Here is a 13,381-nt window from a genome sequence, read left to right as displayed (position 1 = left end):
GATTTGAACAAGGGACTGTAGTGACGTTTCTTGCACTGAGATGCAGTGCCTTAGACCACTGCACCACTCGGGAGCCCTAGTTCAGCCTAGTGTAATACAAATGACTCAAAATACTCAGAAGTAATTGAAATACATGAAACAGAAATACTGCCCATCTCTGGACACAAGGGTATAAGACATTCTTGTACAGTCCCATTCATGACAAGGCCTTGGAGTCTACAACTATGGGGAAAGGGATACCTAGTCACTTGCACGACTGAATGCAGTAAATCAGAGAGGTGCCGAGGGCTGCATTAATCGATGTCATCGGCACCCGGGGAGCACTTGTTTTTGGGGGTCAACTTGCTCAAGGGCAGAACAGAATATTTTTTTACAACTTGCCAGCTCGGGGATTCAAACCAGCGAACTTTCGGTTACTGGCCCAATGCCCTTAACCGCTAGGATACCTGCCGCCCCCTACTACAACTAGTCTTTCTGTTTTCCCCACAATTAACGGAGGAGGAGAGAGGGTAGATAGAGAAGAAAAGAATGAGAACGTTCAAGAGAGATAAAAACAGAAGTACTCAAGAGTAATTGGGAAAGAGAGCGAGAGAAAGAGAGATAAAAGAGGGAGAGGGTAACACACCTGGATCTCCAGCTCGACCTTCGACACCAGCGTAACCCGGATCCCCATCATCGCCTTGTAACCCTCTGACCCCTTTAGTGGCACCTAGAACTCGTCCCGGTTCTCCCATCTGTCCAAACAACCCAGGGAGACCCGACCGGCCAGGATAACCCTTTTCTCCAGTGAGTCCCTCAGGTGCGTCCCCCTAGAACAGAGAACACAGGACATATAGCTCAGAACATATCCCTCCGTGTAATGCTAAAGATCTACACAGCTGCATTGGCTTAAACAGCTAATATTATAGACACATTATCAGGTAGAAAGTGTTTGAGGTGCTTGAACAGCAGGTTATCCATGAGAAAGTAGGTGGTGGGAAAGACAAGAATGGATCTTTAGCGGGTATTATGTTGCACTAGTAGGCCACTTACTGAAAGACCACGGTTCCCAGGGAATCCATTGATCCCACTTGGCCCAGGGAAGCCCTGCAATCCTGGGTCACCAGTCGCACCCGGATCTCCTGGGTCCCCGGCATATCCTGTAGAGTTCACACACAAACGCACTCATTTACACATACACTTGCCTCATGGTGTCTCACACTCACCACTGTATAAAGGATATACAAGTGTGTGAAAAGAAAGAATAAGAAATGCTCCACCTTTCTCTTTGGCCCAAATGAACTCGCCCTTCCTGCCCTTTGGACCCGGTTGTCCTGTGGCACCAGGGAACCCCTATGGAGGAAAGAAATACGGGGACATATAGTAGGGGAATAGGAAGCCAGTGAGAGAGAATTGGAGAGGAAAAAAACTATTAAGAGAAATGTTTAAGATGAATGTTGCCCTACTGAAAGTGATATGTGATATTTGTTACGAGGTAGACGTTGTCAAGCTGAGGTGGTGTTAGTTGTTCTTACAGGCAGTCCGATGACACCTCGGGGTCCTGGCTCGCCTGGCTCGCCCTGCTGACCAAACTCGCCACTCATTCCAGGGTCGCCTTGGCTACCAGCAGGGCCAGGCAGGCCCGGAGGAGAGTGGACAATGTTGCACTCACACAACCCATGATCACCTAAAACATCATACACAACTCAGATCAGCTGTACTGTAAGGCATAAAACATGTGAGCATACAGCGCACAAACGTACATCACGGATTACATGTCTGAATAAACACACACTCTAACCTTTCAGTCCTTTTCTCCCTGCAGAGCCTGGCCGCCCTCTCGACCCAGCAAATCCCTTGTAGAAGTCCGCCCCTGCAGATATTTTGACACATACACATATTAAGAAACACATTTACAACTCACAACATTCCTTTAATATCATTCCATCATACTAAACAACCTTTTAATAAAATATCAATATGAATCTCTTTCATGTCCACACTCACATGATCCTGGTGGTCCGGGTGGGCCCCTCAACCCAGAAATGCCGTCGATACCTGGGGGTCCGGGGCTGAGAGCAGGGATACCTGGCTCTCCAGGTGGGCCCGTCTCTCCCTTTACCCCCGGTTCCCCGAACGGACCCCACAGGTACTCCACTGTTGGAGCATGAGGTATAAGGGAGATAAAACAGTGCACAACTTGTTAACAATACAATTATAATAATTGTTATTATACCATATTAATAAGTACAATAGATCTACATTGCCACATCACTGTAACTAGTGTAAAAACCTTCTAACACTACTGGCCACTGACTAGATAAGTAAGGGTTTGGTACTGACCTTGTAATTGACTATCACTCTTCCTAGCAGGAGGTCCAGCCCGGCCTGGCAGACCTTTCTCCCCCTGCAAACCCATCTCTCCCTGGGGTCCCAGCTGTCCAGGGGGGCCAACTACATCCCCACCCCAACATGGATATCAATCAGTATCAATATACCGATCAGTATTATAACAATAAAACAGTAAGCAATATATTATAACAACTCTACAAGCTAGTCTTTAATGTTCAACATCATATTCAATGAAAGGCTGACTACCTGGAGAAAGACGATACTATATATTGATAGTTGATAGATAGTTGATGCTGATAGAAAAGTGATTGATGAGTTGATTGGCTAATCATACCTCTGTTAGGTCCTCCTGAGGGACCTTCATAATAGATCAACTCCCCAGGTTCTCCGATGGCACCCTAAAAATAATCCCCTTCTGTTAAAACCTACTACATGTATATAGCTTGCGTGCTCGGATTTGAAGGAAAGTTTAGAATGGACCACTGTCCAATCAAAGATCTGATAGTATCACAGTGTTTTGATGTGAGTATCAACTGTAGGATCACCTTTTGGCCATCTCTGCCCCTAAATCCTGGTTCTCCAAGGTCCCCCTAAAGGGAAAGACGGAGGCAGAGAGTTTATGAGAAAGGTGTCCAGCACCATCAAGAGCACTAAAGATACAACTGCAACATCTCTACTAGCCCACAAAGACCAACACATACTACTGACTGCAATAATATGGAGATCTTGGCATTGTTGTGCCACACAAACATACCCTTAGTCCTTGCTCTCCATCCCGACCAGGGACACCCTGAAAGAACACACAAGGATATTCAACAGGTCAGTATCTCAAAAGCAACACAGAAGAGAAGGGTTCAATAAGGTATAATAATGTATGTGTAATTTGTACAGTATAATGTTTGTGTAATACTAACCCTTTGCCCAGGCATCCCCATAATCCCAGTCTCTCCTTTGTTGTCAGCCTGATAAGTAACAGATACAATCACATTTTATTTGTCACATGCTTCATAAACAACAGCTGTAGACTAACAGTGAAATGCTTACTTACGGGCCCTTCCCAACAATGCAGAGAGACAGAAAATAGAGAAATAATAGAAAAGTAATAACATGTAATAATAAAAGTAATAGTAAATAAACAATGAGTAATGATAACTTGGCTATATACACGGGGTACCAGCACCGTGTCTATGTGCAGGGGTACGAGGTTATTGAGGTAGATATGTACATATAACTAGGAATAAAGTGACAACAGGATAGATAATAAACACTAGCAGCAGTGTATGTGATGAGACAAAAAAGTTTGTGCAAAAAGGGTCAATGCAGATAGTCCGGGTAGCTGTTTGGTTAACTATGTAACTAACTATTTAGCAGTCTTATGACTTGGGAGTAGAAGCTGTTCAGGGTCCGGTTGGTTCCAGACTTGATGCATCGGTACCGCTTGACGTGCGGTAGCAAAGAGAACAGTCTATGACTAGGGTGGCTGGAGTCCTTGACAATTTTTAGGGCCTTCCTCTGACAACGCCTGGTATAGACGTCCTGGATGGCAGGGATTTTGGCCCCAGTGATGTACTGGGCCCTACACACTACCCTCTGTAGGGTCTGGCAGTCGGATGCCAAGCAGTTGCCATACCAAGCGATGATGCAGCCAGTCAAGATGGAACATGGTATTATAGAGACCACAGGAGAAGAGAGGTCACTTACCTCAACTCCAGTTTCACCTTTCAACCCTTTGTCACCCTTTCTGCCCTGGAGGAGACAAAGCAGAACATTGTTAGAGTGATTCAGTTCACACACAATCAAAATATTTATTGTTATTTTTGAACATATTAAAGTGTGGAGCTGTACTGACGTAGGGTCCGGTAAGTGGGCTGGTATGGGGATGGGTGGAGTTCCCTGGGGGACCTTGCTGTCCAGCCTCACCCTGTGGTGAGAGAGGGAAGTTCAGTGAGAATCATGCAGCAGAGATGAGGACAGCATTGACAATCATAATTTTTTTGAAGTCAAACACATTAAGTGCTGGGCAGTAAAAAACTATTTGAAACATACAATTGTCCCTGCAGTCACATACCGCTTCTCCTTTGACCCCCTTCAACACTTTGGTCATGGTGCCCTGAGCAGAAAACACACCAGGTTAAAACACATCCTTATTATTGTATTTTAATCTCATACACTAGCCATGTATCTTCTATGAGAGATGAAACATAGTACAAATTAGTTGATGTGAGGACCTTACCTTTGGTCCAGGAAGGCCAGGAAACCCTAATGGGCCCTGAGTCAGGAAACAAACCAGAATAATGATTGGGTATCTATCTAGTACACAGAAGGGTGTATATGGTACAACAACACATTCATATGCACGCACACGCACACACCACTAACCTGTGGTCCTGGGAGTCCTCTGTAGCCCGACCGACCTGGGTAACCCTGAGGACCCTGAGAGAGAGAAGGGAGGATGGAGAAAGATAGAATGTCAGAGTGCAATGTAATTTTTTATATGGAGTAGCTATATATATATATAGTATAATGATGCTGGCTATCTTGTACCATAACTTTAGAGTGACAGGGAAAGGCGGCGGCGCCATACTTACAACAAATCCAGGATATCCGGGCTGTCCTGAATCTCCCTGTAGAAAAGACACACAGAGAGAAGAGGTTGTTTCTGTGTAGAGTACAAGAGTACATCATATTTGTGTTCTGTACAATATCATGACATGATGTACCATTCAAAATAGCCTGTACATTGATAATACTGTTGTACTGATAGCAGATCTATCCCACAGTTCTCTAGCCCTCTTCTCTTACCCTGAACCGCTCCATGAACACACTAAGCTCCAGAGTGTCTCCCTTCTGTCCCTTTCTGCCTGCCTGACCCTGTGTGTGGGGGGGGGGGGGGGGAGAGAGAGAGAGAGAGAGAGAGAGAGAGAGAGAGAGAGAGAGAGAGAGAGAGAGAGAGAGAGAGAGAGAGAGAGAGAGAGAGAAAGAAAGAAAGGGGGTGGGGGTAAAATAATGAAAAGATCAAATGAAGGAGAGGAAGTTATTCAACATCTCAGACTACAAGGTGGAATCCTTGATTCTATCTCTACAAACGTCTCTGGTGACCTGTCATTCAGGGCTCGGCCCCACCTGTTTTGAACTGCACCATTTTTAGCGGAGCTCAGTTTTAGCCTAGCTCAGTGCTTTCTGTGGTGGTGCGGCAGCCAGCGGAAAATACGGAGCGTAGGGGTTGGTAATGTTCTCTAGTTGCGCCGTGATTGGCTCAGTGTTCTGTCACTCATGGGGACACTACGTCACAGCCAAATCTAAGGGAGGAGCTTGAAAATTAAAGCCCCTTGGGTGCTGGCATAGAGTTACAGAAGTGCCCATCCAAGAAGGGACAAGGTCATTGGCCACAGATAAAATGACGTCAAATCACATTATATCTACAGTAGCTTTGATTGGCAAGCTAGCAGTCATCATCATGAATCAAGTCAACAATCTACTGGCAAATGCTTTTTAATCCTTGTCATGTGAAGAGAAATAATGACGAGAAATGTTAGTTAAAACATATCGGTGCTCATCAGCCATAAACATTGCACAACAAATTGGAATTCGCAAATGTTTTGAATGGTCATCCAACTCGGAATTGCAAGTCGGGAACTCGGGCCTCTTTCTACAGCTTCGACCTGAAGATCACTGACGTCATCATGTTTTAACCTTGTTTTTTTCTGAGTTCCCAGTTGTCTTGAAAGCACCATAAATCCAGAGAATGACAGACTTTGATGACAAAGTTTGATGACAAAATGTGCCTATGAAGGACCGCCACCTTCCTGTTCAAGTGAGCACAGCACAACAAGGTGAGTCCAAAAATGTTTGCATAAACATTGCTGCTGCATAAATTATATAATATACCAGGGAGATACCAGGGAGATATGTATACTGTAGCTAAGAAAGTAATACTAAGTGTATGTTGTGTAGTAAGATGTTAGTAGCCCATGTGCCTCACCCTAATAATTTGGTCCCTTTTCACTCTTAATTTCACCTACTGTTCTGACTTGGTGGTGCACATGTAGCCTATAGCCTGTTTTAGAGAAATGTAATAATCAAATATTGTAAGAGCTTTCATTGTCTGCTTATAAGCCTCCTTTATTTATCCTACGGTTCTGATTTGGTGTACTGGGAGAATACTGTAAGAACACCCCATGTTCTGAATTCTGTCGCTGTATTTAAAAAAAATTATGAACAAATAGTTATATTGACTATGTCCGTCCTAGCTCGCTAAATCAAAATTACGGATTGCCTCTTATCCGCTCGTCGTCCCCTTATGCCATAGCTTGTACATCTCAATTGTCACTAGAAACCACATTTGTTTCAGCAAGTCAGCCACATCAGCTATGTTTTTTTAAATGCAGTAAATGAGGCTGAATAAACTGTCAGACAAGGCTCCGCTGATAGCCAGGTGTAACAGTTGTAAAGTGTTGGGACTGCTGTTGGGACAGCTTTATGTAGGACCTAACAGTCTGTGGGCACAGTTTGTCACCATTATAGTGCAATTAATGTATTGTTTAGTGTTGTGTTGTGTAGTGGCTTTGCTGGCATGCATGTAAAAAATATATATATATTGTTTGCCCACCAAGATTTACATACTAAAATCGCAACTGCTGGTGACATCACTGGGTTCATACGTACATTATACCCGGGCTGGCCATCGTAGCCTGGTTTCCCTGCCAACCCTGAATCTCCATGTGTTCCGTTGCACCCGTCTGCTCCAGGTTTCCCACGAGTCCCTGCCTGTCCTGGATGGCCCTGGAGATGATATGGAGGAGTTTTACAACATCATTGCATGTTGTATTTAGACTACTTACAGTATTAACAAGACAACAATAGATTATTTATTGGAATGGGTGTGTCTGTTATTTATTTGTTCGGAGAAAAAAATCCCAATATAATCCCACTTACAGGAATACCGTCCGATCCAGAAAACCCTGGAACACCAGTCATCCCCTGCGGAGAAATGAAAAACACTTATACAAGTCCATACCAACACTTGATGAGTAGACACAATACTAAGCCAGAGTCTGAGATCTCTAATGAAGAATTCTCCAGTCAGTGTTCCTCACCACAGAACCCTTGGGGCCGATGAAGCCTCCTCTGCCCCGGGCGCCCTTCTCTCCTTGGACTCCTTGGACTCCTGAGTCCCCTAGGCCCCCTGGAGGCCCATGGGGTCCCTGCGGGCCAAGAGGACCAGGTTGGCCCTGAGGAGGAGAGAGACATGTTAATCAACAGAAGAAAAGAGACATGAAACACATCAAGGGATGGAGACTGATAAATATTAGTGCTGAGCGATTAGTGCTTTTTGAGGTCGGTTCAGTTTCGGTTCGTTATTAAATAATTATTTTCGGTTTCAATATAAAAAATTCAAACATGAAATGCACTATGCATTATGTGGGTTGAATGCTGTAACAACACTGAATAAAACAATTAATAAAAGTCCCATGATGGTAGTGACTGTCCATTAATGCTTATCACTTATTAACCATCATTTATTTACATTCATTTAATAAAATATTTGTTTTAGTTGATGACTTCATTACTTAATTCAAAGTCATCATCTCATCTCTATAGCGCTGCTGCTTATGCTGTTTGACAAAATCACTATTTTAGTAGTTCTTCATAGTTAAATACGGCATACTCTTATGATTGCTGAATACCAACTATGAATCACTTAGATCATGTCGATCACGGGTTCTATCTTCTCTCCTCGCACAACCTGCTTCTCACCGCTTTCCTTCCATTGAAAATGAATGGGAAGCGGTGTTTCACTGAGCGGTGCCGCCCCTAGCGTACATGGGCCGTCTCCATGTCTGCGCCACACAAATTGGGCACGTTTAAGCGGGCGTGCGATGGATTATGGTCATTGTAGTTAATTACCACGTTTTCTGCACTAAACTACATAGAATATTGGCCTGTTGGAAACTACAACTTCCTACTACATTTCACAGTTCAGGCTTGATCTGATGTATCTTTACAGAAACTGCACATTGAGCTCACAGAAAAAAACCTGAACCAAATAGAATTCAAATAATTGAACTGACGTCAGTGAATTAGTTGTTTAAAAAGATAAAAAAATAAAAAATAAATAAATGTACAGATAGCTAGGGGCACACTCCAACACTCCGACATAATTTACAAATGAAGCGTGTATGTTTAGTGAGATGTTCTCTTTATGTGTGTGAATTGGACCATTTTCCTGTCCTGCTAAGCTTTGAAAATGTAACGAGTACTTTTGGATGTCAGGGAAAATGTATGGAGTAAAAAGTACATTATATTCTTTAGGAATGTAGTAATGTAAAATGTGTCAAAGGATACCCAAAAGAACTACTCAAGTAGTACTGTAAAGCATTTTTACTTAAGTATTTTACATCACTGGCACTTTAGACATACCATTGTTGTAAAAAGAACATGGAAAGGCCATTCACTCCCCTTATAGGCCGGTAACAGGGCTTTAGTGTTTAATAAAGGTGAAAGCACCACAACAATGTCAAATTATATAAAACAACTACAGCAGCTAAACATGTTGCAGTGGAGGTGAGACTCCACCCAGTGGTGGTTTATGGTTTTATTACAACAACCTACATGGAGAAACAGTTTTTCCACTCTGGGGGAACAGTAAAGAAGCAGAGAGATGGATTCCAGGCAAGGGCCAGGGTGAGGGATATTAAATCCAATTGATAGATGATAACACCAAAGATGGTGGATAAATGAAGATGTCTTACTCAGGCCGGTTACCAATGAAAAAAATAGTCACAATTCCGGTCTACTTAAGGGGTGGCTCTCCCATAGACACCAATGCAATAGCAGCTGGATCTGGTCTACTTGGTTCATTGACTGTATTTGAACCAGAAAAGATGAAGGAGTGGCATGTCTCACTTCCTCTTCCGTCTCTGCTAACAGCCCCCTCCAAATCAAAACCAAACATGGGTTTCATGTTGTGTTCTCACTGTGTTTCACACCTGTTTGTCCTAACTAGTCAGTTGCTGTACGGGCACCAGAGACGGAAGAGGAAGCGAAACACCCCACCCGCTGTTTTTTTCCTGGTTCAATGCTGCCACAGACAGGAAGCAGACAAGAAGTAGAATGGAGTGTGTGCACGTAAACATGGACATCCATGTTTGGTTTTGATTTGGGGGGTGGGGTGGTAGCATCTAACAATTGGATTGAATTATTTCCTGGGCACCGGTCAGTGATGTAAGGGACAACCTATCAAGAAGAACTATCAACCGACTACGGATAAACACTGAGTGTACAAAACATTAAGGATGCCTGTTCTTTCCGTGACATAGATCCTATACTGACCAGGTAAATCCGGTGAAAGCTATGATCCCTTATTGATGTCACTTGTTAAATCAGTGCAGACGAAGGGAAGGAGACAGATTAAAGAAGGATTTTTAGACCTTGAGACAATTGAGACATGGATTGGGTATGTGAATGGATGGCCCTGCATGGCCAGCCATGCATTCAGAGAGTGAATGGGCAAAACATTTAAGTGCTTTTGAATGGGGAATGGTAGTAGGTGACAGGTGCACCGGTTTGTGTCAAGAACTGCAACGCTCATGGGTTTTTCACGCTCAACAGTTCCCCGTGTGTATCAAGAATGGGTCACCACCCAAAGGACATCCAGGCAACTTGACACAACTGTGGGAAGCATTTTTAGTCGACATGGGCCAGCATCCCTGTGGAACGCTTTCGACACCTTGTAGAGGCCATGCCCCAACGAATTAAGGCTGTTCTGAGGGGGAGGGGGGGGGTTGCAACTCGATAATGTACAGTGTACATTGAGACGTAGAACACATGCTGCTACACAGTTACAGATTTGGTTGTGAGTTATCTTGAACGCATTCACTATGGAATGCAATTAGACCTTGTCCTATTAATAAAGAGGTCTATGTTTGGGCTAGATTAACTTCAGAGTGAACTGGAAACACCCAAAACCTTGGTTAAGACTTTGTAGTATCAATTTATGGCCACAAGGGTGAGACGTGTATCTTCTTGAGTTTGTAAAGTTATGCATACTGAAAAACTGCTCTCTTCTGCCATCCAGTGTTTATGTGAGAGACGATTTTACTGTGAAAGAAAACTCAAGTGTGTTCTACTCCTAGGAGCTATGCTATTTGAGAGTGACTATGTGAATGATGCATACCGTACTTTATATCTGGTAACTCTGCCTGGGAGCACGCCAAACTCTGCATATATGAGTATCTGTTCTGATCTGTGATAACCACTCAGACAAGTGCTTTCATGCAATGTACCTCTGATACAGAAACCTACTATATCTCACACACACACTTCTTTCTCTTTCAGACACACACACACACACACACACACACACACACACACACACACACACACACACACACACACACACACACACACACACACACACACACACACACACACACACACACACACACACTTCCTTTAATCTCTCTGTCTGATGCAGGATGTTCTGTCTGATGTAGGGTGTTCTGTCTGATGCACTGTGTTCTGTCTGATGCAGGGTGTTCTGTCTGATGCATGGTGTTCTGTCTGATGCAGGGTTTTCTGTCTGATGCATGGTGTTCTGTCTGATGCAGGGTGTTCTGTCTGATGCATGGTGTTCTGTCTGATGCACTGTGTTCTGTCTGATGCACTGTGTTCTGTCTGATGCATGGTGTTCTGTCTGATGCAGGGTGTTCTGTCTGATGCAGGATGTTCTGTCTGATGCAGGGTGTTCTGTCTGATGCAGGGTGTTCTGTCTGATGCAGGATGTTCTGTCTGATGCACTGTGTTCTGTCTGATGCACTGTGTTCTGTCTGATGCATGGTGTTCTGTCTGATGCAGGGTGTTCTGTCTGATGCAGGGTGTTCTGTCTGATGCAGGATGTTCTGTCTGATGCACTGTGTTCTGTCTGATGCACTGTGTTCTGTCTGATGCAGGGTGTTCTGTCTGATGCAGGGTGTTCTGTCTGATGCATGGTGTTCTGTCTGATGCAGGGTGTTCTGTCTGATGCATGGTGTTCTGTCTGATGCACTGTGTTCTGTCTGATGCACTGTGTTCTGTCTGATGCAGGATGTTCTGTCTGATGTAGGGTGTTTTGTCTGATGTAGGGTGTTCTGTCTGATGCAGGGTGTTCTGTCTGATGCATGGTGTTCTGTCTGATGCAGAGTGTTCTGTCTGATGCACTGTGTTCTGTCTGATGCATGGTGTTCTGTCTGATGCAGGATGTTCTGTCTGATGCACTGTGTTCTGTCTGATGCAGGGTGTTCTGTCTGATGCAGGGTGTTCTGTCTGATGCAGTGTGTTCTGTCTGATGCACTGTGTTCTGTCTGATGCAGGGTGTTCTGTCTGATGCATGGTGTTCTGTCTGATGCAGGATGTTCTGTCTGATGCAGGATGTTCTGTCTGATGCAGGGTGTTCTGTCTGATGCAGGGTGTTCTGTCTGATGCAGGGTGTTCTGTCTGATGCAGGGTGTTCTGTCTGATGCAGGGTGTTCTGTCTGATGCATGGTGTTCTGTCTGATGCAGGGTATTCTGTCTGATGCAGGGTGTTCTGTCTGATGCACTGTGTTCTGTCTGATGCAGGGTGTTCTGTCTGATGCAGGGTGTTCTGTCTGATGCAGGGTGTTCTGTCTGATGCATGGTGTTCTGTCTGATGCAGGGTGTGCTGTCTGATGCATGGTGTTCTGTCTGATGCAGGATGTTCTGTCTGATGCAGGGTGTTCTGTCTGATGCAGGGTGTTCTGTCTGATGCAGGATGTTCTGTCTGATGCAGGGTGTTCTGTCTGATGCAGGGTGTTCTGTCTGATGCATGGTGTTCTGTCTGATGCAGGATGTTCTGTCTGATGCAGGGTGTTCTGTCTGATGCAGGGTGTTCTGTCTGATGCAGGGTGTTCTGTCTGATGCAGGGTGTTCTGTCTGATGTAGGGTGTTCTGTCTGATGCAGGGTGTTCTGTCTGATGCAGGGTGTTCTGTCTGATGCAGGGTGTTCTGCCTGATGCAGGGTGTTCTGTCTGATGCAGGGTGTTCTGGCTGATGCAGGGTGTTCTGTCTGATGCAGGATGTTCTGTCTGATGCAGGGTGTTCTGTCTGATGCAGGGTGTTCTGTCTGATGCACTGTGTTCTGTCTGATGCAGGGTGTTCTGTCTGATGCAGGGTGTTCTGGCTGATGACGGTTTAAAAAATAACAACAATAAAGTGTTCACAATGATACCCCATGTCAGAGTTAAAAAAGGGAATCAGAGTGTTATTCAGACCAGCGTGTTTTGGTTGTTGGCTGTTTGAAACTACACAAAGTCTAATCTACCAACTAAATATAATGGTCTGATAAAGGTGCTCTGTGTGCAGAAAAAGATAAAACAGTGATAGAGATGGTAAAAGGAGTGGAACAAGGTAGTGAAGATAGTAGTTATGTCCCTGTTTCTTTATCCCGCTCCACCCCATCGCTGTCTCTCCCTCTCTCTCTCCATGTACTGTAATCATTTTCTCTTTAAATAATAAAAACAATAGGACTCTAGTGATAGTCATGGCATACATGAAGAGAACACACAAAACACACACACACACACACACACACACACACACACACACACACACACACACACACACACACACACACACACACACGGAGCCTAATTATTCTCAGTGATGTGTTCCACACGGGTGGGTGTGTGAGTGGCCGAGAGGGGTCAATTGATCTGATTCTGGGGATGCATGCTTCCCAGCCAAAACAGTTAGTGCATACAGTGCATTTGGAAAGTATTCAGACCCTTTGACTTTTTCCACATTTTGTTACGTTACAGCCTTATTCTAAAATGTATGAAATAGTTTTTCCCCCTCATCGATCTACACACAATACCCCATAATGACAAAGCAAAAACATTATTTTTAATTTTTTGCACAAAAAAAAGAAAACAGAACTATCACATTTACATAAGTATTCAGACCCTTTACTCAGTACTTTGTTGAAGAAACTTTAGCAGCGATTACAGCCTCAAGTCTTCTTGGGTATGATGCTACAAGCTTGGCACACCTGTAT

At 44.1% G+C, this 13,381-nt stretch overlaps 1 protein-coding gene across 1 annotated transcript in view; it reads right to left on the bottom strand.

The window, feature by feature from the left end:
• LOC120064170 (collagen alpha-2(IV) chain-like) overlaps window positions 1-13,381 on the bottom strand; it is a 104,565-nt gene that overhangs the window by 13,820 nt on the left and 77,364 nt on the right. The window contains exons 5-25 of the mRNA XM_039014554.1: window positions 7,428-7,562; window positions 7,267-7,311; window positions 6,997-7,113; window positions 5,134-5,202; window positions 4,920-4,955; window positions 4,711-4,764; window positions 4,565-4,600; window positions 4,400-4,441; window positions 4,181-4,252; window positions 4,033-4,077; window positions 3,246-3,293; window positions 3,086-3,121; window positions 2,877-2,921; window positions 2,666-2,729; window positions 2,323-2,433; window positions 1,987-2,136; window positions 1,781-1,852; window positions 1,515-1,666; window positions 1,260-1,332; window positions 1,033-1,139; window positions 626-809 (exon numbers count right to left, since the gene is read on the bottom strand). Coding sequence (XP_038870482.1) covers window positions 626-809; window positions 1,033-1,139; window positions 1,260-1,332; window positions 1,515-1,666; window positions 1,781-1,852; window positions 1,987-2,136; window positions 2,323-2,433; window positions 2,666-2,729; window positions 2,877-2,921; window positions 3,086-3,121; window positions 3,246-3,293; window positions 4,033-4,077; window positions 4,181-4,252; window positions 4,400-4,441; window positions 4,565-4,600; window positions 4,711-4,764; window positions 4,920-4,955; window positions 5,134-5,202; window positions 6,997-7,113; window positions 7,267-7,311; window positions 7,428-7,562 — 1,693 coding nt within the window. The remainder of the gene's footprint in view (window positions 1-625; window positions 810-1,032; window positions 1,140-1,259; window positions 1,333-1,514; window positions 1,667-1,780; window positions 1,853-1,986; window positions 2,137-2,322; window positions 2,434-2,665; window positions 2,730-2,876; window positions 2,922-3,085; window positions 3,122-3,245; window positions 3,294-4,032; window positions 4,078-4,180; window positions 4,253-4,399; window positions 4,442-4,564; window positions 4,601-4,710; window positions 4,765-4,919; window positions 4,956-5,133; window positions 5,203-6,996; window positions 7,114-7,266; window positions 7,312-7,427; window positions 7,563-13,381) is intronic.

The sequence above is a fragment of the Salvelinus namaycush genome, chromosome 19 (genome assembly GCF_016432855.1).
Source record: "Salvelinus namaycush isolate Seneca chromosome 19, SaNama_1.0, whole genome shotgun sequence".
NCBI classification, from domain to species: Eukaryota; Metazoa; Chordata; class Actinopteri; order Salmoniformes; family Salmonidae; genus Salvelinus; species Salvelinus namaycush.
The sequence above is the reverse complement of the archived record's forward strand: the minus strand, read 5'-3'. Positions and strand labels throughout refer to the sequence as shown.